Below are 26,058 nucleotides of genomic sequence, written 5' to 3'. Positions count from 1 at the left end.
GTCCATTATTGCGCACGATATACCACAGCCGACGGGAGCTCTGTTGCGATGATAGCATTCGCTGCACAGCACCCAAAAAAGAAAAGAAAAGAGCAGCCAAGGAAAAAGAGAGAGCGAGCAGCGGCGCACGCGGTACGCTCGGGTAAACAGGAAAAAAACAGGGGAAGGGGGGGGGGGGGGGGGGGGGGGAGCCAGGCGAGCCATGTTACGGGCACGAATGCCGCTCATACGTCCAGCTGCGAGCGACGCCGGATCGCGCACGACAAGGCAACAGGCGCAGTAGGAGCTAGCAGCCCCAGCACATGCACGCGCACGCAAGACAGCGTTCAGCAGCAGCAGTGGCAGTCGAAGCCGCGACAGAAACCTGCGCGAGGCTGGCCGCAAAGAGTGCTCGCCCGTAGCCGCTACCGGCACCGTAGCAAATCGCGTATCCCGGGGACTTCGGTACTACATATGCGCGCGTGAACTGCGACGAGCCTGCAGCGCGACACTCGGAGCAAAAAGCAACGACAATATACAAAACGAACGCACGTGTGGTTTAAAATGTCGACGAAAAAGAGGGAGCAGCACAAAGTCTGTTGACGAAGCCTTGGCGCACGCACCTGGTCCGCTTTTTTTCTTTCTTTTTTTTTTCGGCGTTTTCGAGCTAACAATGTTCCAGACCGATAGCGCACCGTTCTATTACCACGCGTCGTTTTTTATCTCCGGCCGCGTGTTTTTGCGAGCGGAGCGCGCGCGTTCTACAGAGATCACTAATAAGCAAGTATACCGTGACCCGCTGTGCACATATCCCAACAAGTATGCGGAAGGCTCGAACTCGCGGACGTCACAAATACGCGCGACACAATACACAACATGTCGGCGTATTATTCCTAGAGGTGACTCATGAGTAACTGTTTTTGTTTCGATGCATCACACTATGTGTTTTCGTGAACATGAAGCTGGTACATCGTTTCCCGTTTCCGACGCTGTTGTTAGACGTTCAAAGCGACGTAAAAATACAACTCGTCTCAGACGCTAACCCAACGCCAAAGAATCGCGAAGGACTTCGAGCTGTGCGCTCTGAAATGTCGTGCAACGCTCTGAAGACGTAGTACTCCGCTTTGGGGTTTTCTGAGGGGCCAGACAGGGCGCTAGTCCCGGTTTCGCTGAGTGAGGTAACAATAACACTAGACAGACTATAGTGCATCTCGTGTTGCCAAAGAAGAGAGAACCTGCTTCGGTGAGAAGTGAAATGACGCCTTCTCAAACTTTTATTCCTTTTGTTTTCTCAGAAGGAACCACTACAAACAACATAATGACACAGCACGTACTTATATGCAGACGCTCACTAATATATAATGCTGCTCCACATAACTTATTAGAAGACACCAGTTTCAATATAGTGTACATATTAGGCAAGTATAATCAGGCTTCTAGTAATGTCAACTAGGTGCCTCTGCAAGGTATCTTTGTGTTTAGATCAACAGCGACTTTCACGGAGTCTGTGAATAATGCACCCATAAGAGAAAAAAACTGTCTTTCTTCATTTCATTCTTTTTTCCTTCTTTCTTCCTTCCTTTTATGACTTTTCTCTCACCCGTTTAGTGTAGATAGTCCTAATGTAGGCTTCCACTTCTATATAACTGAACGTTAACGTCCCAACTCAACAAAGCGAACTGCATGTGCGGCGTTTGCGAAAAATGCGCATGCGACCAGCGTTTACTCCGGGCCGTGAACGAAGGCTCGTTCAGCATCACTACAGCTCTCCAAATCCCACGAGGGTAAGGTGAACCCTCGTCTTCACCCATCCAAAGTTTACGAGTGCCAGGTTTACCATTGGACGCGAGCCCCGCCACTGGGGCGAACAGCGCTAGTTTCGACCTTGCTCGGTCGACCAGGCGGTCACCTGACTGCTCTTTCTACGGAAGCAGACGGTGCTGGAACTTCTGCGTTTTACAAGGCACAGGTCGCGTTGTTCTGTTCATCTTCCAGTGTGAGTGAGTTTCTGCGTTACTCATACTGATCATGTGTCGTCGTGGTAGCAGCTGCACGTTATTTATACTTCTGTCACGATGGTTTATTACTGCCTCAATGCTAGTCGTACGCGACAGAGTTCGTTTCAAGCTCCTAGTTTCGACACGAAAGATGGGAAGCTGCAAGACCCACAGTTATCTACGTCGAGAATGGGCAAAAAAATATAAAAACGAGTTCCCACTGTTACATGAGCAGCAAGCATTTAAGTGAGCAAGATTACATTCATGCATAGAGAGCCCGTTCAAGTGATTAGCAAGTAGCAGCCTACGCCGAAGGGGCTGGCTGAAACATTCCTCCGCAGATTAGGCGCTTAAAGATTGCTCCGTGTAGTCCACGACGTGCATGGTGTCGTCCCCACTGGCCTACTCGCCTGATCTGAAATAGTTCAAGGCAGAAATAGTCCAAGGGCGCCCCATCCGCCGGCGCAAACCAAAACCTTTCTGGCCCGCACATCATTTGTGCTGCATCGGCATGCCTTTGCGTATTGCATGCACAGAGCCGCACCTGAATCTAGAAACTGTATTTTCAGCCGCACCAACATGATGACCGCTCACCACTATCTATTGGTGCACTGGCGCAGCGCCTTCAGTGTAGTCCGTACGCAACACATGCTCTGAATGACAGTCAGGGAGTGCTGCTCTCTGCACCGTTTTAGCGGCAGATAAAACTCACCATTTCATTCTGCGACAGCTTAATTGTCTCACTCGGTGAGGTGCATGCTTGTCCGATCATCATCCATCCTCACGCGAGCGCTGCCGAGAGATGGCACGACGGTGTGTTCCCGCGCTCAATACGAGAATCCCCGAAAATGCCCGACCAATCAGCTAACCCGATGACCTCTGTATTTTTGAAGAAAACTGCACACAAGCGCGACCAGAATAGTCATGTGAAGCACAACAGACAGAACGTCCTTTTGAAACATATCCCGCAGGTCATTTCTGAGCCCTCTTGCCCTACGCCAGTCCTTCCGAACTGTTCGACTTAAGTCTTTCATTTAAATTTTCTTATTTATATATTTACTTGTTTGCGTGCGCCTTGCTTTCGCCTCGTTCGGCACAGCTCAATCACGCAGCCCGCATCCTCCGTAACATGCGTATCGGTTGCACGACAGATGCGCACCCCCTGCGGAGGGCTGCTGACGTGCGACAGGCTCTATTTGCGGCCACCTCTTAACACAAGACAATAAACGGTTGCCACGCTTGCGTCAGGCTGTGCGTATAGCGGACGTTGCGCGTGCTGGGTCGACGCATCCCTAAAGCTCAGGCCGCGCTCCCGAGTCGCGGTGAATGATCTCCAGACCCACGCATTGATATCGCCGTTTGGGTGCACAGCTTTGAATAACCATCACCGCCGGGTATAAAGAGCCAGTTTTTTTATTCTTTAGTTGCACCGACAGCTGGATTAAAAGCGCTTACTTGTTGCTTAGATGAAATGCTTTGACCACAGCACCGCGTCAGGAATGGGGGGGTGCATACCGAGAACGGGCATGAAAGAAAAACGCAGTTCGATCTCCTTGCCTACACCCCCCAGACATCCCCTGCGCAATTTCGGATACAGGGCGTAACCAGCCTGTTTCAACATTTCGCCGCGGGCAAGCCAAAATCACATTTGCTTTTTTTTTTTCATCCCTACCGAAGTCGCACTGTAGGCTAACGCCAGGCGTCGCGCAGTACATAAACGACTGAAATCCATTCCTGGACCTTAATGGAGGGTTCCGGGTGAATGAACTTGCCTTGGACGGTGATACGGTAATTATGCAACAATTAACGTGCCGGCGGCTGTCGAACACCGCACGTGTGAACTTCTTGGACCGCGAAGGAGCCACGCTGAAATTTTTACTTTATATTGTGGCAGCAACCGTGCACTTAACTTCAGCAAAGAATGTCGTTAAAAGTAACACCTCGATGGCATAACCTCGCACAAACTCACCAGCAAAACTTACGACACTTTATGCAACCTACGACCTGCAGGAAGCGGCCCGCCAACCTTCCAACAACTGGGCGAATCGCATACCGCTGCACGGCGCATTCTGTACCGGCACAGACCTCCCCGTCCGTCGCCCCTACCCGCAGCGATGGACCACTGGGTACATACAGTGTGGTGCACACTCAAAATCGGCCGCGGGGGCTGCATGCATTTCGGTAGAAGCGAAATGTTAACACACCCGCGTGAGCCGAGACTTCAGTGGACGTTATGGAACCTGATGAGGTCGAAATCAATCTCGAGACATTAATTACGATGACTGTTTTTCTCTCCATCCCTTCCTTCCTCCTTTCACCTCATTCTTCATCATTTCCCTCACTCACAGCGATCCAGATGTCCACACACACACAAAACACGAAGTGGGTTGCATGTTGCGATTAACAAATGGGTGCGAGCTGCTTCCCAGGGTATGCCATCCGCTCTCTAACGGACTTAGCTACCGGTACAGTTACTTTAATTCTACATTTGTCTAGAACCTCGACACGCCTAGAGATCTAATCTGGCGCATCTGTGCAATCCATCAGCCCTGACTATTCGCACTGTGCTTTCGACTTCCCGGATTCGCGATGGCCACGTGTGCTAAACGCGCTCCGGTGCTCCGAATGAACAGGCGCGTGCGTCTGTCACTGGCCTCTGCGAACGAGTTGGACGAACTCCCGGCCTAGAAGTCAAAACACGCGTCCGCCGAATGACGCGTGCTCTTGTGCTCTGTGCTTGCATCGTCGGTGCAAAGCTCGTCACGGGAGCGCAGTGCGCATCCCCCCACCCGAACGACAGCGCGTCGCATCCGGTGCGTGCAGCTGCAGTCACCACCACTTTGACTGATTGATCGATTGGTTTGGTTTGGTTTGTGGGGGCTTAACGTTCCAAAGCGACTCAGGCTGTGACGGACGCCATAGAGGAAGGCTCCGGTAATTTCGACCACCTGGCGTTCTTTAACGTGCACTGACATCGCACAGTACACGGGACTCGCATTTCGCCTCCATCGAAATGCGACCGTCGCGGTAGGGATCGAACCCGCGTCTTACCGGTCATCAGCCGAGAACCATAACCAGTGAGCCACCAGTCGATGCTGCGACTTTCAGCTGAAACTGGCTTCAAGTTACCCATCTTCCCTGGCATAGTGACTGTGTGACGTCACCAGAGGTGGGCATTTGACCTCAAAGATCTGGACCTCACCTCAACTTCAAGAATTTTCCGACCTCACTCAACGTCAACCTCATGGGTTGGGGTCTCCTTAGACGCCCTCACCTCACTTTTCCTGAGGTCACTGCTAACTTCACTCAAACTCACCTCAACCTCAAATGGTGAGGTTGAGGTCGGCTGCTCGGCCTCAAGCGATTAAGAAGTTTTTCAGTTAAAAACAATTGTTAGAATCCTGTGAGACAGGAAAGCCAAAATGATGATGGTATTATTTAATAAGGTGTGTACAGACACTATTTATGTGCACGCAATAGGAGAAGCTTATAATCTGGGATTAACCCTCATAGAGTATATGGCCTGCGGGTAGGGGTGTCCCATACGCGGTTACCACCAGTACGCCGGTGAGTACTTTATAGGTGTCAATATTTGGCAACCTGCTTCGTGTATACTTGTTCGTATTGCAAGCCTCTCGCTCATTCAGGCACGAACCGGCAATTGACAAACACAGCCCTTCTACGCCATCTAACAGAAATTGGGAGGAGGGGGGAGGGGTATTCACGATACTGTTTTCAGGCTTGAGAATAGTTACCCAATATAAAGAAACTGGTCGTCGATGTACTTTCCAATGCGACGGTTATGCAGACGCATATCAGTATATTTCGATTTTTCCAGCTCTATCCGGCACAACGAGAATGCTCTTTTCAGTCATCTGTATATTGCCTTCGAAAACACTTAACAAGCTGCGACTGTAGTACACAAACAGAGGCACGTTGTATTGATGTCTGTGTAGAAGCGAGCGGGTTCTTTATTAATGGGAAAGCATTAGATGGCTCACTTTCAAGGTCATATCCGCAAAAAAGTGTCCGCAAGAAATGGCATCATGCGACGTCACGATCCGACGAGTCACGCGACGAAGATGATGACGTCACATAATTAATCAGTACTAATTAATATAATTGAGTAACGCTAAGACTAGTTGGTATTATTAGGGATGACATCATATGAGTGTGACGTCATACCAGGTCACGTGACGGCGATGTAATGTGCCATCAAACCTAGTCACGTGACGGCGCTGTAATATGACATCACACCTACTCACGTGACAACGATGTAATTTCTCGTCATACCAGGCCCCCCATCCACCCCCTTCCACTCACATTTCAAGATCCATATGGATCCCCCATTACTACACATGCGCGCATGAAGCATTACAAAGAGTGTCCACAACTCGGTCCACATTAATGACATACGGATTGTCCAGCAGGTAAACGCGCCAGTTCTCATGTACATGATACTGCAAATATCATGTAACGACACATGCCTTTGACTCTCGAGATGATGGCGATGATGATGATGATGCTAACAGTGTATCCTTATGAGCCCGGGGAAGTCTGATATAACGCTACCAAATTAAAAGTTGACAGAATATTGATTATTTATTCTACATTAAGAAGTACTTGCAACTGGGCTTGTTGGTGCATATTCGTGAAAGACATAAAAGCGCAAACCGGCAACACGGGCGAGGAAGGAGGAAGGACGAGGAAGACGAGGACGTGCTTTTTTAATCAAATCAGCAGGTGTCCTTGTTAGGAACCACCTGAATGACATTCTCTCGCCTGTGCTGACTACTCCAGTTTCTGTTAAGTCCGCTTGTAATGTACAGCAGGATCCCCTTTATTCGACTGCATGAAAGGCAAGAGTCATGACGTCAGCGCCGGCAACGAGCATGAACACGAAGCAGTCTTGCTTGGGGCCATCCGCACTGCGACGAATTTATTGCGTGCTTGTTGGACTGAACTTATTTGTTTGCGGCATCAAATCTGCCACGGGTCAACGTGAGTTACGTGCTTTGCACGCTCCCAGGAGTTAGAGCCAACCGGCAGGCAGCTACGGGTGCTACGCCAGCGGGGCAAGGAGGAGGGAGAGTGGCGTGCTGTGACAGTAACACTCCTTCCGGGAAGACCAGAGGGGCGCGTCCTCCTGTCGACTCGGACTGAACGGACATTACGGCGCAGCACCGGAAGCTAAGAGGGAACTGTGGCATCCGACTGTCCTAACAGGGCAAACCGAACACCAAGCGTCATTGCATGAACACTGCGGTGATGCGCTGCAACTCCGCTTCGGAAGCGGCACTCGCCGGAGTAAGACGTGGCAAATGCAAAAAGTCTCGACCTCAAAATTTCTACCTCACTCAACCTCAAACTCACGCGTGAGGTTGAGGTCTGATTTGCTGACCTCACTCACAAAATTTCGAGCCGTCGCCGACCTCATCTCAACCTTACCTCACGACGTGAGGTTGAGCTCATTTTGAGGCTGAGGTCGACCTCATGAGGTCGAAACCTCATGTGGTTGCCCACCTCTGGACGTCAGGGTCAGGATCCGCCATGCTATCGACTGACTGACCCGCCACGGCAGAACTGTTGGTACCATAGCGGATGCTGACGTAACACTATATTAATGGACCTGGCGAGTTGTGGAAGAGGCTCAAAGGTCAGTCTACGCGCATTCTGCACCTGCGCTTACAGCGTCAAGTGAACTGACCCTGTGATGTCAGAGTAAATCGGATGCCGAACGTCGTGAAACCGGCCCACGTTTCTTGTAGAGCTGACGCTGTAACAGAAGCCTGTATTGTTGCTCGGGGCGTGCTTGCAAACGCTGTCGCTCTCTCCCTCTTTAGAAGTGGCGTCAAGCAGTTGCAGTTAGAATCAAAACTGTGCGAGCTGTTGTAGCGCTCTGTTGTTTACGACAGGGTCACAGGAACCTTGTTTCAGGATTCGTAGGCGCGTTGTCATCCATGTAATAATTGAACCTGTTCAGACTTCGCGAGTCCCTTTTTATTTCTCTTTTGGTCGTGTAAAGAGTGCGCCCATTGAGTTGTATTGTGTGCCGCTCCGAAAGTGAGGAGCATAATATAAAGGAACGAACCATACCTGGCGTTTCGGCATTTTTTTTCCAAATTCTTCAAATATAAAGGTAGTATTGCGGTTGTTGTTGAAAGCTGCCGACGCTGTTTTGCACTGCAGTTCGAGAACTCGCCTCGGCTACGGGAGTTGGTGGGTTTGACCCCCGCCGCCGCCAGCTATCCACCGGTTTGCTCAAAGACCCTTTTCTTAAGCATTTCATCCCTGTGAGAGCCAAGCACGAGGGCAGGAGAAAATCTGTAACCAATGGAAGCCGGTGGGTGCCCGGCGCCACTGGGGATCGAACCCAGCACCTTCCGAATGCGAGGCGGATGTTCTGACCGCTAGGCCACCGCTGCTAGTCAGAGCATCCATAGAGTGGCATAGAATGATATATACAGGAGTGCAAACTGCTGGGCTAGTTGGTTCATATTGCATAGAAAAGGAACCAGCGAAAATAGACGCAAGACAAGAACAAAGGAGGCCAGCGTTGTGGTGTGTGCCTCCTTTGTTCTTGTCTTGCGTCTATTTTCGCTGGTTCCTTTTCTATGCAGCGATATATACGCATGCAGCGCAGTAGAATGTGGCGGCCGAAAATCGCAATGCACCTTACGTAGTTTTCGCCGAATTTTTTAGAGCTACAGAAAGGCCACCTTAAAAAGGTGGTCGTACGGGTTATTTTAACCGTATTTATTGCTTTCACCCTGCCTTTTATTTTCCTTAATTTTCCCCATCGTTGCACGTCTTCCCTGGTTAGAGAACACATCCGCAATCGCTAGCAGCGGTTCCTTTTTCTGTGCCCCAAAAACGATCTAAGTAACAATCTTGGAGGTGCAAAAAGTTACCTGAACGACCACCAATTGTCTTACAAGCGCACCTAAATACTAGTGATCGATTAAATGTTTACACAGCAAGCGCCTCACCCCGCAAGCTATAAATGGCGTCCTTAATAGCATGTAATTTACACAGTGACAATCACCCGTAACATTCTTTTCTTTATTTTCTGACATGTACCACTACACCGCAAACGGGCTCAGCCACAAGTCCCGCTATCATTTAAAGAAAAATCACACTTGTTCACGCCGGCCTTATCACAAATGGCAATAAGCGCATAAAAAAGCACTAGGTGTGGTGAGCGTGCGTGCGTGCGTGCGTGCGTGAGTGAGTGAGTGAGTGAGTGAGTGAGTGAGTGAGTGAGTGAGTGAGTGAGTGAGTGAGTGAGTGAGTGAGTGAGTGAGTGAGTGAGTGAGTGAGTGAGTGAGTGGGCGAGCGAGTGAGTGATGCGTGCGTGGTGTCGCAGCGTGACTGCCGCTTGCGCAGTCAGTTAACACCATACCTAAGATAGAGATCTGTAACCACATGTGAGTATGGGGTGCAGTAAAACACTGGGTGCTGTCACGCAATTCAGAAAATACGGCGTAGCGTCGGTGGCGTACAACTTCCACATACACACAAAAAGAAATGGAGCGTGCGTTTTACGCAATAGTCGCTTGGCGGGAACGAGCGACCTTGCCAGCATCTCCCGGCAGGTGTTTCATGCGCTCTCCTTGTCAGTATACTCCCGGGTGGCTCTTTCATGCCGCAATGGTTGCCGCAACGAAAAATTCTAAAAACAGCGCAAACAAGACAAGGACGACGGAAGGAAACGACAACACCAGCGCTTTGGCAACGAAAAAGGCGAACCTCCCTCTGTAGGCCACTGCGGTGCTTGCATGACGCTTAATTTCACAAGTTTCAGCAATGTTCTGAACGTATATGCGGGCTGCTTTAGGCGCGCGGTGAAAGTGTCACTCAAGACACTCCATTTGACTCATTTTCTCTAACTCTAGATTGAAACTGTACTGAGCACTTCATCCCCTCCCCCTTTTTTTTTTCACTCCACAGACAGATCTGCATTGCCTATATCATGGCATTAGAAAAGATACACGGCACTGTCCGTCTCAAGGATCATGAAAATGTTTTATCTATGGCATAAATACATCTGCACGCCGGACACAGAGCCTCATGTTTGGGTAACGACGCATATGTTATCGCTCCTGGGGGGCGCTAGCACACGTTCTCCGTTATACAGGTAACCGCGATTGTGAAACGACAGCTCTATTTCCTACCGCATCTGAATTGAGCTCGGGCGACCATTTACGACCCTCTAAACGTCGTGCTTCATTGTGCAAAGCGCAGGCATGTTCGTTAATTCGGATCTCAATTCTCTGCCATAACGGTGTCCAGCTGTGGTGATCAGCCATTTAAAACCGCCGATGATGATGGCTGATCACATTAGACGAGGCTGGGCGCAACCTTGCAGTCACAGCTGCAGCAGCCACGAGAGCTATATAGAGGATAATTTAGAGCTATAGTTTCTCCGGAGCGGAACGGCGCGTCGTCATATGTCGTGACAGGAAACGACCACGCGCTCACCTGGTGACCTAAGAGTGTGCTATCCAGGGCTCCCGAAAAGTAGTATGAAAAGGCGGAAAGGCGTTTTGCTCAGGGTGACTTTCGCGTCTAACACGTGTAGAATGACAATGATGTTGACGATGATGACGATGATGATGTTGGCCGAAGCCGCCCTAGCGGCTTCGGCCAAAGAGAGCCATGTCACAAATTATGTTTATTTACACTAGGTGGGGTCAAAGGCAGCAATTCCCCCACAGTAAGCCATGCACAAAACCAGGGGAAAGCTTGAACCCATTGTGTCACCGGTAGGTACCCGCGGCGGCACTGGGGATCGAACACCGCACCAAGGCTTTGGGATCAAAACAGTGCTGACTCAGCACAAACGGGAAGAGGCACGGAGAGCTAAGCGTACGCTCAGGTAGCTCTAATAGAAAAGGAACACTCAGGTGGCACACAAGAACGAATTCTGTTGTTACTTTCAGACCTGGGGTAGAGGAAAAAAATTCTTAGAACGAAAGAAAAAAAGTGTGCTTTTCTCTCACAATTATGGAGTCATAATTGGTTGAATGGGGACAATGAGTTCGATTTCACATTGGAGCCATACTTGCACATATCTGTAGCCCGCGTGGCACAGCGGGCCCGACATTTAAGTGAGTCGTCATCTCGCTTTCCAGTCCAGCCCAATCCACTCAACTATACAGACACCAGAAAATACTACCATGACCGCGCACTGTTTATGTGTGGCAGTTTTGCTCAGACACCGCACCTCTGCTCGCTCATGTTGGAATCTGCCACTTTGTTGGGGTACTTCGATGAACCGCTACGGGTGTCTGGTCACAAGTGGTCTTGAGTACGTTCGGATAACTGACTAGATGAACTGAGGAACTGACACGAACTGCCCGCTCTTCCTACTGCAGAGTATGTGAAAGAGTTAAGCCCACGTCGGGTGGTAACTACAGACAGACGCGTATACGCGCGTATTAATGCGAAAGAACTAGAGTCCACGTTCCACAAGAATGCAGGTGTGTGTCACGAAATTCGCTGATTGAGCAAGAGAGGTCACGTGGCCTTGTGACGTCACCATAACCTACCTACTGTGAAAGGTGGCAACCGGACTGAGGCGTCCCGTAACCTTGTGACGTCATCCAACCTGCCCACCGGTATGTGAGCAACATGCCCACTATGGCAGGTGGGAATTAAATTAATGATTGGTACAGAGGGGTCGCGTGACCTGGTGACGTCATCACGACCTGCCCACGGAAGAAAAAGAAACAAGAATAAAATGGCGGGAAAATCCGGTTAGAACGTACTAGTTCTAGGATTGGGATAGCGAAGAATGCCCATCTTTTAACATAGAATGATAGACGCACAAAAGCAGCAACAAAAGTGATCTCTCATACTATCGAACTCTACTATCAAGCATCACGACCGTCGTGCAATGTGCTTCGTGTGCTGTGCGATGTCAGCGCCTGTTAGAAAAACCCAGGTGGTCGATATTATTCCGGAGCCCTCCACTAGGCGGCGCCAGTTTCTCTCCGCTTGCTTGTTTTATTCCCGCCTTCGTACCCTGCCTCACTTAACTTTTGCATTTTTCTGCGACTGAAGGTTTACTGCCCCAAAGCAGTCCCTCCTATAGCCGAAATATGGCGCATAGCCTGACTAATACATATACGTAATTAGAAGCATCCAATTTGTGCCCTGGGACAACTGTTCCCTAGCTAATAATTCATAATGTACCTACATAAAATTCGCTCTGCCGACTACTGCACATGGCTTAAATTTCGCGAGCTCAGTATTTGGCAAATCCGGCTAAAGTCGCAGTTTAGTGTATAGTAAATACTAAACCTCACGAAGCAGACGCGGTAGCACTCTGCCCTCTTCCAGGGCACCTCTTTCTTCCTTTCCTCTTTCACTCCCTCCTTTATCCCTTCCCTTACGGCGCGGTTCAGGTGTCCGCAGATATGAGAGACAGATACTACGCCATTTCCTTTCACCAAAAAACAATTTTCATTTTCATGCCGTCATGATGTCGCTGGGTTCACTAAGGACGTCAGTGCACGCGTGCTTGAAAACGACATGCAGAGCATAAAACCTCTACACTTACCGTATACAGACATGCAGTCGTCATTGGGCATTTGTAGCCCCTCCGAACAGAGTAGCCATATGTATTGGTGCTGATTTGGGACGTTAAACCCCATAACCCAACTATAGATGTCCGTTACGTGTCGTGTAAAACAGCAGGTTTCGCTGTGGCGTGCTGTTCATTGAAGACCGCAATAATTGCTGACGGCAAAATAAGTTTAGTGCTGTTCATGTCTCCACTTGCTCCCTCTCAGACTAAAAAAAAACCCGTATCAGACTATAACCCATATCAGACTAGTAGGGGGACATATAAAACAAATACATGAATGTATTTTACCAATACGTGCTTGTATTGGAATTTTCACCACGTTTTTCACTTCTCATGAGAGTAATGTGCTTATCCCATTGACATTTTTTTTTAGGCATTGTGAGTCTATGTTCTGCCGAAATTATTCGAGGCACCTATTTTTCGCTAGCCGCGTGCGTTTCGCGACAAACGCGAAAACTAAGTCGTTTACCGTATTTCCTCTTCCTCAAGTCCACTTGCGGCACCTAGTGAAAGAAACACGAACTAACGACCTGTCTGGAATCGCTGCGCACGCCGACGTTTCCATCGCATCGCACAGACGGCACCTGGACGCTTACAAGACCAGACGCAGACATCTGCGAAAAGGTCATGCTGGCCTCAATGGATTCAAAAGCGGCGGCGCGTGAGGACGCCGCAAGCTTTTTAGCGAGGTCGGTTCGTGAGCCGTACGCTCACGCAATGAGTAGAAATCTGGAAACGAATTTATTTCCTGGATCAGCGACCTTGCACCTTACAATGCTATGCCCTTGCTCTGAGACACACGGTAGTGGAGGGCTTCGGATCGAATTCGACCAACAAAAGATCACTAACGTGCCCCAAGGTTCCAGTACACAAGAGCTTGTTTTTCTTTCATTTCAGCCGCTGCTGCAGGATTCGAGCCCGTGGACATTGGGTCAGCATGCGAACGTCGCCGGCACTATGGGTCGCGATCGTTCTTTACCGCTTCACTACGGCGACGCCCACACATAGGGCTACTCTTCTAGGGAACATGAAGTGACGACTCCAGGCAGACAGAAATGCTAATGCATGAGTGACTGTCCCAGCAACAAGCAACACACTCCTCAAGACATGTATACTGATCGACGCATGCTCTACGCAAGTACAGAGGGGCTCCCTGAGGCGCGGGCAGGTGGAGGTCCAGGCATATGCGACATTCTTTTTCGTGTCTATTGCAGTATGCTCGATACATCACTCAAGCACCACAGCAATAACAGCGGTGGAAGATAGCGAGTTTCTTTTGCGAGAACACTTTGTCCACTTCCGTACACCCGTTCCCTGCTCCTGTTTTTTTTTTTTGTTCCGCAAAGTCGTTGCAGGGAGCACTAACGTCAGCGTCGCGTCTAACGTCATCAACGATGGCGTAGAGACAGACACGGAGGTTTTCGACTCTGTAGTTGTGCCTGTTTCCCGTTTCGAGGCACGAGTGTACCCGCGAACGCGAAGGACGGTCCGTCTCACAGCGTGCGTCTCCGAGCACAGAGAAAACAAAAGGACAACTCCTTTGAGAAGCGCCGGCGCGCGACGAGCGGCGCACAGATGTTTGTTTCATCGGGGAATGAAAATGAGGTCTTTGTATGCGAAAAGAAAAGTGATATGGCGCTACGGGTGCCTGCTGCGCCGCGTACTACCAGCTCCTGCCCGCTCGACGGAGCGCATGGAATCCGCTGATGTGCAACTCTCCGCTAATCTCAACGGGACCAAAGAAAGGAAACCCTGGAAGAATTTACTGACTACAAGTTGAAACGCTGACTGCGTTCCAAACACCCGCGCTACAGATCTATAAGTGAAGTACTGGTCTGCATTTAATTAAAACGTTGCGACGCGTGGCCTCTAAGGCAATGTGGCGGTCGATTCGATGCCCATTGAAAAGTACTTACATATGCAGCAATTTTATGGGTGTTTGTAAGCGCAGAGCAGTGTGTACAATTGTCGCAACCCCAAGGAGTCCTTCACTCCAAATCTTCAAGCACCCCACGTTGGGCGCCAGAAAGAGGACCACATAACGTGTACGCTGCTTTCGAACGCTCTAATCTCCGCTGTCGCCGCGCTTATTTACTAATTACACAGAATCGCCGGCTACATCGCACTGCAGTGGACCAGCAGTCGCAGGCGCCAAGCCTCCAGCGAGTGCAGCGCGGCATCGCGAACAGCATGCGGCGCGATCGAACCTGACCTAACGCAGCCTGACGCCATAGCCGCCGAGGCATGGAGCCCGCTCTTGGAGGCGTGCCTTCTTCCCCAGCGCTGCCGGAACGCCGTCTGCCACGTGACGGTATGCGAACCGCGAGTCCTGCCTGCGTGCGAGTCTGCACCCAAGTCGCCTCGCCGCTGCGGCATAAAATGGTTCCGCGCGATGCAACCCAGCCTGGAAACAACCGGTAGATATTTTCGGTGTACGCTATAATTGCTCCATTTTTTTTTTCATTCAACGAGAAATAAAAGAAAACGCGAGATAAAATCTGGCGCTTGAAAAGCAGTCTCAAGACGCGCCACATCCACGGGACGAGATATGAATAAAATGCAGAGGCTCGCGTCTCCAATGGACGTAATTAAGGGCAGTACCTCTTCTTTTCTTATTTAAGGGTGCGCAGAATATGTATTTCTCCGCGGATAGCGCAGGTTGCCCGTGTAACCCGAAAACCTTTCCAACGCACTAATCGTCACTGGAAGCAGTGATTACCCGTTCTAGCGAAGGATTCGCCTCGCCTCAGCGCCGGATATCAGGTTATATCTTGGCGGCTGCAGCCGCGCGCGTTCGAGAACCGGCAGTAGGCGAGCCGCGCTCACTGGCCGCCGTAACAGCTAGGCGTGACTTGCAGACGCAACGCGTGCCAGCCGGTCCATGCAAATGAAACGCGGCAACGGGCGAAGGCCAAGATGCCGCCACAAGAAGGCGAAAAGCAACAGCTAGCGCGCCCGCTCACTTCGGCCGAGCGCTCGCGGGAGCCGGCGAAGACACGGGCGGCGCGCCGCAAGATAGCATGGCGAAGCGCCGACGACGTTGGTTTAGCGTGGAAGCGCGTTGCATGACGCTTAGCCGGCCAGGTAGGTGAGAAAAGTGTCCACACTTACTCGCTTTGGCTTGCCGTCCCGATGTATTCCCAAATTTTCCAGTATTGATCACACTATAAATAGATTCAACCAGTGCACACAAAACGTCGCCCCTCTCCCAAAAAAGCTTCTGCACACCGCTGAATGATCTCTTGCGACTAGTCATGTGACCTTGCGGTCCCTCCGTTCCTCCCCTGCCATTTGTTGCCGCTGCGGGGCCTCCGCATGCGTCACGGCAAAGCGGCAGACGCGGGCCCAGTACTTGTGGCGCCACCTTTCGCGGTGCTACCGAACCGCGCGCAAGGTGCAACTGCTGGAGGATTCGACCAAAGCAAAGTACGAGTGAGAGTTGGATGTCATTGGGAGAGGTATTTGTCTCACAGTGGCGTTATCACTGCTGACAACAAGGAATGAACTGTGAGGTTTGTGGTACAGACCACTTTGCAAAGCTGTCATTAGGCATATGGTAGCTTCTTTATACTTACATTTTGTAACGAGTATGAACTCGTTAGAAAATATGCATGAAGCTAACTGCTTAGATATTCATGGATAGCCAACTCAAGTGATACCTTTTGTCCTCCCAATACCTGGTCTAAATGAGGACTGAAGTACTATTTCAACTTCTAGGGTATGAAGAGTCACGACAGATCATAAGCACACCAATTTGAGTTTGCAGATCACTGCACAAAATGTTTTATGACTGAAGTTTGTGCTGAAATGTATGGGGCAATGCTTACATGACAGTGTGCAGGATTTTTCACTCAAAAAAAAAAAACGACTGAAATGACTCAAAAACAAGAAAACTGTAAACAAACAGTACACTGTATTACACAAGATATTCGATCTCACAGGAACGAAAAAGTGGTCAAAGCAAAGCCAAGAAAGGATATTTCATACAATAGTCACAGGACTTGAGGTATATTACACAACACTATAGATAAGAGAACTTTTAGCCCACAGAATTAACAAGTGAAGTGACTTCTTCTAGTTTAGCTACAAGACTTTCAATGGCAGGGGTCAATTCATCAAGCATTTTAGGTGTGTAGTTCACTTTGTAGTTCTGAACAATTGAGAGTGTTCCATTCACTGTGATTCTGGCCGATGACAGCAGTTGACGCTTGCGAACTGGATCACTTACACTTTTTGTAGCAGACATGTAGATGTCCAAGAGGTCCCTGGAACGTATGAGATGTTCCCTACAGGTTGTCACATCCTTTTCCCAGCTTTGCTTTTGATTATGACAACGAAATGATTTTTGGAAGAACTGCAGCATTCGCTCTATGTCTTCAACCGTTGTGCTTGGGTCTTCAATTGAAAGGTGGTAGAGGGACCCATACGAGTACCAGATGTCGGCATCATTAGTGACACCAGATGTCACTCTGCCAAACAGTTCAAGCAGTTTAGGCTTTAAGTGAGTTCCTGGCTGGCCATGGATGTCACGAATTCCTTCTGCTACCACCCTCACCAACAGCTTTGCTATCTTGCCGTCAGAGTGCTTGCCTTTGATGTCGATCAGTCTGTGCCAAGAATTAATGCATTCATCAAAAGCTCCAACATCCATGCACACCAGCAGGTAGTTTTCCCAGACCCTCCAGTTGTCGTAGCTGCATTTCAATGCTTCTTGAAGGACCCTCCACGCCTTTGGTTTGTCCCCCATGTGAATATAAGCACTGGCCATGTTGTTCCATGCTTCTAGGCTTTCAGGATCCAATGTCACAACACGCTTGTAAGCCTTCACGGAAAGAACATAGTTCTCAACCTGCATGGCTGAGTAACCCAAGGCAAACCAGACATTCAACTGAATTCCATTCAACTCAGCTGACTTCTCCAAATATGGGATGGCTTCCTGGAATTCCTTCTTGTGATAATAGAACAAGCCAAGTGAGCGCTGCGCCCTTGCACTACTGTGACGAGACAGCTCCCAAGCCTTCATGTAGTGCTCAGGGTCCTGTGTAGCATCTCCTAGCAAGCAGTAAAGATGTGCTGTTTCCTCATTCTCGAGTAGCTTCCTCACAACTTTCTCCGCTCTGTCACGACGCCCAATCTTGTTGTAGCAGTTCACAACATCCTCCCAGAGTTCGTATTTGGTGAAGACATCCAACGCACTCTTCGTTGCACCCAGTGCAAAGAACAGGTTCCCAAGCTGTTTCTCAACTTCCCAGATTGATGGCATAGCAACACTAAAGAAGAGAACTTGCCTAAGAGCAACACCGGGCTCAGAGGATTTAACAGCATCAACTAGACACTGCAGTTGAGTCATCGATCGCTCAACTCGTCGGGTACTTTTGAATTCCAGTCGGCACCGCTGAAACAGCGCACTAAACTGGACTGACCAAGCAGTTGGCACTGAGAGCGTTCGCTCTATGTATGCCATGATTTCCTCATCCCTGAGAGCATCTGGTGCACTAATGCTCTTGCTCAAAACGCACACTGCCAGAAGCAGGCAGCTCTCCTCGGGTGTCAATAAAACGTCAGTTGGCGCTTCCGCACTAAACTTTATCTCATTCATGACAGTATCATCTTTGAGCGGCACATTTCTGGGGAAATGGTTTGGCTCTGTTGGCGACGGAGTACTAACGCCGTCACCGCCATCTTTATGGCACACGTCAAGCAGCAACTGCGGAAGCTCGTTTTCTTGGTGGTATGTTCTCTTACCAAGTGCGCCTGTCAGTCGAAACTCGAGGTTTGATACGCTTTTCGCCTTCTCCAGGTAAGAACGGCTATTCTTCACTTCAAAGTAGTGCACGTAAGATACAGCTGCTTCTGTACAGAACATCATCGTGAGCCTTCTCTGTTCGTATCCAACACCATTTGACGGCAACTTGCTTTCGACGTCGGCGATTCGCTGGCAGATCTCGTCGTACAGTTCATGAGATCGATCCAGCATGATCAGTTGATGAACGTACGTGCATCTCCATGACCACCAGTCAGCTGTCCAGCAACTTTGCAAAGCTTCTCTGCATCGCACAAGCACTGCCTTGGCAATAATAAGGAATGCGGGTTGTTCGATCAAGTGGTACGGAGGCTCCCCGCTTACTTCGAGCGCTTTTAGGCACGCGCGTTGACATTCCTCAGACTCTGCGTTGGGAAAAACGTCATTCGCAACGTCCGCCGCTGGCCCTGTCCAGTTGCACTGCATGAACAGCTTCAGGGCAGACACGCCGATTAGAAGCACTGTCAGATGCCGGCTCAGGCTACCGCCTTCGGCGTATTTCTTGCATTTCTCAATTATGTCGCTGAAACAACTAGCATAGGACGATACACTTAGCACATTCTTTGTCCGATCTTCTGCAAACACGCTTATATAGTCACCTCGTATAAAGCAATCCCCGAGAAATCTCAAGAAATTGACGTCGTCCTCCTCTGCAGACGCATCACACACATCTTGGAGCTCGTCGGAGAAGTCTCGGCCAAGGACAACAGCGAGCTCGATTTGCTTGAGAAGTTCCATAGCTTATTTGGCTTGCGACGTAGTTTTCAGGTAAATGTAGTCAAGAACGGCTTAACTACGCAGAGTTGGCGTGTTCACGTTAACCACGCATAGAGCACATGGCTACGGCGTGACGGCGTCACGTGGATCGGCATGGATCCAAAACCGGTCTCGATATCGGCTAGCGGTGTCAAAATGCCACAAATGTCACCAGATTTTTCTTTCAACTTTGACATCTTTAATAACTATTTGTGTGAAAATGGACTATGTCAGCATTCTAAAAATTTCATGCTTAAAGCAATGAAAACTTAATTATTAAATTATAAACCTAAATGTTCAAACGAAAATAAAACTCTAATACAGTAACTGTTCATTAATTTATATGATGTTTCAATATATAGGAATAGGCTTTATTATTAGTGCTTAACCATTTAAACTAATTATATTACGAAGCGGCGGCATTTGCGCGGCGTCTGCATACATTGACAATGCCTTGTGGTGCTGAAAACTTGCAGGAACCACCTGAAAGCAGCAGCACATGGAGCAGCACAACAGCGTTCTAGACAGCGTTGATGTCGCCACGCATTGCGCGAAACACGCTGCAAAGTATAGCTTTTGGCGTGCCGTGTTGGTCTAATGTCGGCATTCATTCGTGAATCTACATGCAACTCTGTCACGAACCGTAAGCCTGTTTGAACTTCATGAGCGGAGCAACAAAAGTCATCCACGTGCTTCTGAGCTCTTCGAGCGGTACAACGTGACTATGGCGAGTGCCAACGGCGCAAGCGATAAGAAGATCGGTTTCAGTTCTAAGAAAATGAAGCGTATGGAGTCTAAGAAAAGAAAGATTGAAGCGTTCTTGCATTTATGCGAACATAAGTCGGTGCCCGCCAACTCGGACCCGTCCAATGCACCGAAAAGGAACCGACCATGTTCAGCGGACAGGAGCGCGCACGAAGATATGCACGTTGAGGAGACGGCGTCCGTCGCACCAGCGGCAGCCAAGACGATCGGCGAGGAACTGGTGACTCTGCGGGCCAGGAGACGGCCTTTCACCGATGCTTGGAAGGAAATGCCGAAGTTCTACATGACCGACGACGGCTACAAAGCTGCTTGGTCGTGGCCAGACATCGACCGTGGCGCTGGCGGCACTGATGCCGACGGAGCTGAAGAAGACAAGACCGCCGTTTACATGCAGGACATCCAGGCTTTGCTGCTCGTGTCACTGTTGGGCCAAGAGACCCCAATCTTGACACGTTGGTGTCGATACCTTCGACACGCCAAGACCAGCCACATGGTCGTAGTCGTAGTGAAAGGCCTGTCTGCAGACAGCCTCGCTGAGAATGTTGAACGCTTTCCCGAGCTACGCAACATCTTCCCCGACGGCGGCGTGCGCGTTGTTCCGTCTGCCAAGTACGGTGCCACGACAGAGTCTGAGCTGACACAGGTGCCGATCAGCTTCAGGAGTGGTCAAAAACTGCGGTGTGTATTCGGCTCTCTGCAAGCCGCCGAAGCGAAGGGCGCTGTGTTCAGGTGCTACGGCGCATTCGTGCCCGTTGTCCGGCCCAGCGACGCGGACAGTGGCGGCGATGCCGAAGGAACAGCAGCTCCATCCAGAACAAACGCCCTCAAGAGCGGCGATGCCGCAGCTTCCGAGCCTCCAGTCCAGTGTAAACCGGCGGCTGTAGAATCCAAGACGCATGTTAAGCAAGTCAAAGATACGAAGGCACTGGTGGCTGGTAGCAATGAGCTTCCCAAACCTCCTCCTGCACCAGATGCATTGACGAACCAGCATGGTGGCAGCAGTTGTGTTGACATTGTGCCACGTACTATGTTTCTTCTAAGTCCAGTGCAAATGATAATGGAAGGCTATCCGCTGGTCAGAGCAAACAACACAGAGCACTATGTGTATACGAAGGAGCGTTATCTGCCAGTACATGATGGGTAAGTGTGGTGTGTATTGTGCTGGTTGGTACATTCGTGGCAAAACTTTATTGAGCTACGCAAGCCGTTAATGAAGGAGCTGAAATTATTAGGAATTCTTTAACACAAGGGCACGATTCTGTGCTGGTGTGGGCATTCTGAAAGAAAAGCTATAGCCCTTCTCGCTTCTCAAAATACGAAAAAGCATAAAATGCTTTGAGCGAGAAAATACATTATTTTAACGAAATATTAAGCATCAAGGATGTCTTGTGGCAGGGTAACCAAGGCCAGCTGGTCCGTCAGCTGGTCTGAGGCTAGCCAAGCTGGCCACGTTGAGAGAGAAGGGTATAAGAAAAGGGGACTGAATGGCAACGAGGCAGGAGAAAAGGCAATGTCCCAAATGTCCCAAATTAGCTTAGGGTTCAGGACAGTTCGGGCAAGGTGGGGGTGTCGATATGGTAGAGGTAAGAACGGGCAGGAGTAAGGAGTGCATTTAAGTGTATGCATCGAAGAATGTGTAGTTGAGTGCTGTTGAGAGATTTTTCTGGAACAGGAAGTGTACGACGAGTATCTCTTTTGTTGTCATAGTGGGTATTTATCTTTAGTTTGTTGTTGACAGTAGTATCCCACGTGGCTGGATAAGGCCAGAGAATTCCGGTGTTGCAGTTCACGGGCAAGGCGATGAACCACCTCATTGCCTGGGATTTCAGCCTGATTAGCAATCCACCTCAGTGTGACAATGTGGGGACGTAGTTTGGTGAGAGCTGTTTGTAGGTCATCCCGCAGTTGTGCAGCAATCCGACCCAAATCAATTGCCTGTATAGCCTGCATTGAATCGCTTTATATGGTATATCCTGAAGGGTTACAGGGTGCTAGGGAGAGGTCCTGAATACTGTTGATTACCGGGAAAATCTCTAGGGTGGCTGTTGGAGACTGATCAGTGTAAGGACGAAGCACCTGCTCCAACATGAGTCTGTGATGCGTCTGTGTATACGATCTTCGAATCAATAAGATGGACATGATTGGTAACGCAAATGGAATGCTGACTGGATTGGTATCAGCTGCAACTTTTTTGGAATGGGGCAATTCGGAGGTTATCTGGGAGCGGGGAAAGAGGGGCAGTGATAGGGAGGTCAATAGGTTTAAAAGCAACTGGTTGTGGTATCCAGTGTTCCTGTTTTGTTGTAGAAGGACACATCATTTGCCGGTCACAATGTTGTATGAGGTCACTTAGGGGCAAGAACTACTTGTATAGTATGCTTTGTGTTTGAAATGCTTTTCATTGAGGAACCGGCAACCTCATATTGAACCATGCAAGCATATTCCCCGCTACTCTACATTTCCTTGATTTTGACATGTGGACCCAAGCATGCTGCTTGTAGGTTCATCAACTTGTTGCACTTGGTCCCTAAGCACATAAACACGCACATATTTCCAAAATGGATTGTTTGTGAAACTGTGATGAAGTGTGGCTGTCACCACCTTATGCTACTGGTGTGCGTTGTTCCTTGGCCACTTAGAATTTGTTTGAAAAGTGCAGTTTGTTAGTCTTTTGCATTGAAAAATACTCAGCACAGTCACCTGAGAGCATTGCAAATTAGAGCTGTAGAGCCCATTGTGCATTCTAAAGTAGCTAAAATCAAAGCTTGATCATTATCAGAATAAGTTAACGGAGCCTTTGCTGTCTACATCTTGCTATAAAACCAATCCATATTGCATGAGCAAGTATGATTTATGCAAGTAGGAGCACTGTCCTTGTGCTCATTGGTGGGAGCATGCGTGCTGCGAAAGAACTTGCACGCCTTCTGTTATTCACATCTATCCGGCATGGCACTTTACGGAGAAGGGTTCCTCATTTAGCGAAGAGCATCAGCAAATTCTTCGACATTGATGAAATGGGAGGAGTTAGTGTAATACGTTTAAGAAAGGTGCAAACTGAAGATAATGCACACGCATGCACGAACGTCGGGTTGTGATGATGGGACAGTTGAGTAGTTCTGTAAAGAATTCAAATTATCAGCAAAGAAATCAAGCATAAAATCAGGGAAGAAATAAGACCACCGATTAGTTTCTTGGCAATTAGAAGCTATGGCATACACTCTGGGAATAATACAAGTCTGTTTTTTTATAATTTGCAAAAAAGGAGCAATCTCTGAGTTATGGATGTTGTTTTGGTAATCACAGAAACAGTTAATGCGCATGAAAAAGTCAGAACATGTTAAAAATTAAATGCAGTTCATTTGCACTGATTGTGGTGTGGTGCAGAATGTAAAGAGGATAGGCGTGAGCATAAGGCCGCAAGTCAAAATTTGCCCCAGCTTGATGAGGGAGCAAGCAAAAGATAGAGAAGTAGCAAAGTAAAATGTGAAGAAGTCCAAGCTTTCACTTTAACACATGTTTTCCACTTCAGCAAAGAAAGCTAAGCATAACTCAGAAGTAGCAAAAGCCAGTCTGACCAAAATAATATTGACTTTGTATTTTAAGGAGCAGGCAGGGTAGTTATACTTCATCTCACAGTGCAGAGGCCTGCTGCAAAGTGGTGTGCCACCATTCGTAAGCATGGCGTCCACCATGTTGGCCATGTCTGCTGTGTACAGCAGTTGGACACTTGTGATCTTTCTTTCGTAGGGATGGAGCCACCAGTTGCAGGGAAAGGGGAACAGAGGAACAAAGTTTATAGTGCATGCCGTTCTGATTGGCTTAGATAGCCGCAGCCTTACAGCAGTGCAACCAACTTGTGAGTTGGGGCACAGTCCGTGGAGGTCAAGTGGCAAGCGGAATTAAACTATGTTTCAGGTAGATTTAGACTGAGGTAGCATTAGTGCACCAAGACAACCTGAGACCAGCAAGAAGTAAACTAAACATTGGCAGAAATAGGTCGCACTTAGTAAAAAACAAAAACCGATGTCATTATAATTTGGATAAGACGGCTTAGCTGACAGAGGAGATCTGTGATAAATTGCACAGGATGAGTCCCTGTGCAAAAAGTGTTTGAAAACTGTGTGAAAAAAGTGTTTGATTCAGTTGAAGCATGAGCAGTCATTACATGACCAGTGAGCCAAGGGATCATACTTCAGAATTACAGAAAGTATCAACATGGACTGCATGAACCATGTCTGTGTGGATCATAGCCGGAGTGTGGAAAATATATGCCATAGAATGTTGTTACGGACAAGCACTGTTACTATTCACTGTCTTTCAGCAAGAATTATTCACAGTATTATAATGGAAAGTTCAGGCAAAAAGTTCACAAGGAATACCTTAGCAATCGGAGTCACTGGCATGTCCAGCTGATTAACTCGGGGAATGAGTTGCAGGCAAAGACTGGAGATATTTACAGGCATGTAGCATAGGTAGTATTAAATGTGGATGTGAGGAAAACTAGTCCTCAGCACCCTTCAAGGTATTAGCATTTTTTTTTATACATGTTTTGTCTTCTCTTTCTTATTCCGCATCTGAAGTGGTATTCCTTATACAAAAAAAATGAACCACCAGATAGCCCAGCTTTCTGCTTTGACTGGATTACAGTTTATTATAGGTAGTGAGGCGCTTGAAGTGGTGGGAGAGTAAATGTATCTCAGACAAGTAAGTATGGCAGATTTAGACCATAAGAAAGAAAACTGGAGACTAAAGATGGGCTGATCTGCATTTTCATCGAAGGCAGCAGAGGATCGGATAAGGGAATGAGGTTCAGAAGTTAGTTGAAATAAAGTGCTCATTGTTGCCACAGCATGGGGCTAATTAGACTGGTAGGAGTCTTCCGCGCTGGACTTACTGGCTTGCATGATGATGATGATTACAGTAGCCGAACTGCATGCACGCTTAATCATGGCAGTCAGTAACTATGATACTTTCGTCTCCTTGCAGGTCTCGCATGTATGCAATCGACTGTGAGATGTGCCTCACAACAGCCAGGTTGAATGAACTCACTCGGGTCACAATGGTTGACGAAGATGAAAAAGTGCTGCTTGATGAATTGGTCAAACCTCGGAATCGCATAATCAATTACCTCACACAGTTCAGTGGCATCACAAAAGAGATGCTGGACCCTGTGTGGACACGCATAGAGGATGTCCAGAGAGCAATATCTGACCTTCTGCCAGCCGATGCGATTCTCGTGGGGCAATCTCTCAACTGCGATCTCCATGCCTTGAACATGATACATCCATATGTGATCGACTCTAGTGTCATCTTCAACATATCAGGAAACCGGCACATCAAGACTAAGCTTAAAGTACTCACAAGCACTTTCCTTGGCGAAGAAATTCAGACGGGTGACGATGGCCACTGCTCGGCAGAGGATGCCACAGCAAGTCTTCGCCTTGTAAAGCATAGGCTGAAACAGGGCCTCTTCTTTGGAGATGCAGTTCTTCGGGAAATGCAAGAGGAACTCATGGCGAAAGCGTACGAAGAGCATGACCTTACGAAGCCCTTAGAAGTTTATGTTTACGATGAGAAAGAGCCAGATTATTACCAGGCCAGTAACGCACTAACCGAACAGCAAGAGCCGTCGGGAAAGAAAACGCAGCTAAGCTGAAATCATCAGTGTTCTCCAAATGTCGTGGACAGCTCAAGACAGAGTTCCGGGGTGCTGTAAGCAACCTGTTCTACTACCTCGGCAAGAAGGAATACAAAACGTCATCTCACCTGGTCGGCACTAAGGAAGTGCTTGGCAGATTCCCAAAGTTTGTGCTGAAAGCCACACCACACACTGAAGTGAGTGGAAATGCTGAGGCTGCGAAGCATGTAAGGTCTCTGATGCAGACAAATCTGGTTGTCATGGCTGGACTTGAGACACAGGACAGCAGTGGACAGCTCACTGAGGAAAAGGCTGCAGAAGTTGACAAACTTCTCAGCAAAATTTATTATGATTGCAAGAAGGCATCTTTGTTTGTTGTCCTGTTGGAAGGGTCAGTGGATGAAGATACACAGGTAGCTCAGCATGGAGTGTGCTTTGTGAAGGTCAAGAAATTTGAAAAGAGACCTGCAAAAGAGATGTGTAACATAGACGACCAATAAAAGCTCCAAGGTTGTCAATATTTTATTCA

At 48.6% G+C, this 26,058-nt stretch overlaps 2 protein-coding genes and 1 pseudogene across 6 annotated transcripts in view; 1 reads left to right on the top strand and 2 right to left on the bottom strand.

Moving 5' to 3' along the window:
* Positions 1 to 15,875, bottom strand: part of PMCA (plasma membrane calcium-transporting ATPase 3) — a 289,652-nt gene extending 273,777 nt beyond the window's left edge. For 3 of the 4 annotated variants that reach the window (XM_077631439.1, XM_077631430.1, XM_077631438.1), the window contains exon 1: positions 15,679 to 15,843. The gene's annotated coding sequence lies outside the window, so the exon portion shown is untranslated. Of the gene's footprint in view, positions 1 to 15,678 lie in introns of all 4 variants that reach the window. The other variant, XM_077631441.1, reaches the window with a different exon arrangement.
* A 584-nt stretch (positions 15,876 to 16,459) lies between these two features.
* Positions 16,460 to 19,236, bottom strand: LOC144098641 (tetratricopeptide repeat protein 27-like). The gene has a single exon (XM_077631429.1). It carries the CDS (start codon positions 19,106 to 19,108, stop codon positions 16,607 to 16,609), a length of 2,502 nt encoding a protein of 833 aa, XP_077487555.1. The 5' UTR covers positions 19,109 to 19,236; the 3' UTR covers positions 16,460 to 16,606.
* Positions 19,237 to 19,715: 479 nt separating this feature from the next.
* On the top strand, positions 19,716 to 26,058 carry LOC144098640 (uncharacterized; annotated as a pseudogene). Its single transcript, XR_013307217.1, has 2 exons — positions 19,716 to 21,031; positions 24,878 to 26,058. The product of XR_013307217.1 is annotated as an uncharacterized LOC144098640 (transcript).

This window comes from Amblyomma americanum, chromosome 7 (genome assembly GCF_052857255.1).
Source record: "Amblyomma americanum isolate KBUSLIRL-KWMA chromosome 7, ASM5285725v1, whole genome shotgun sequence".
NCBI classification, from domain to species: Eukaryota; Metazoa; Arthropoda; class Arachnida; order Ixodida; family Ixodidae; genus Amblyomma; species Amblyomma americanum.
This window is presented reverse-complemented; position numbering and strand designations above follow the sequence as displayed.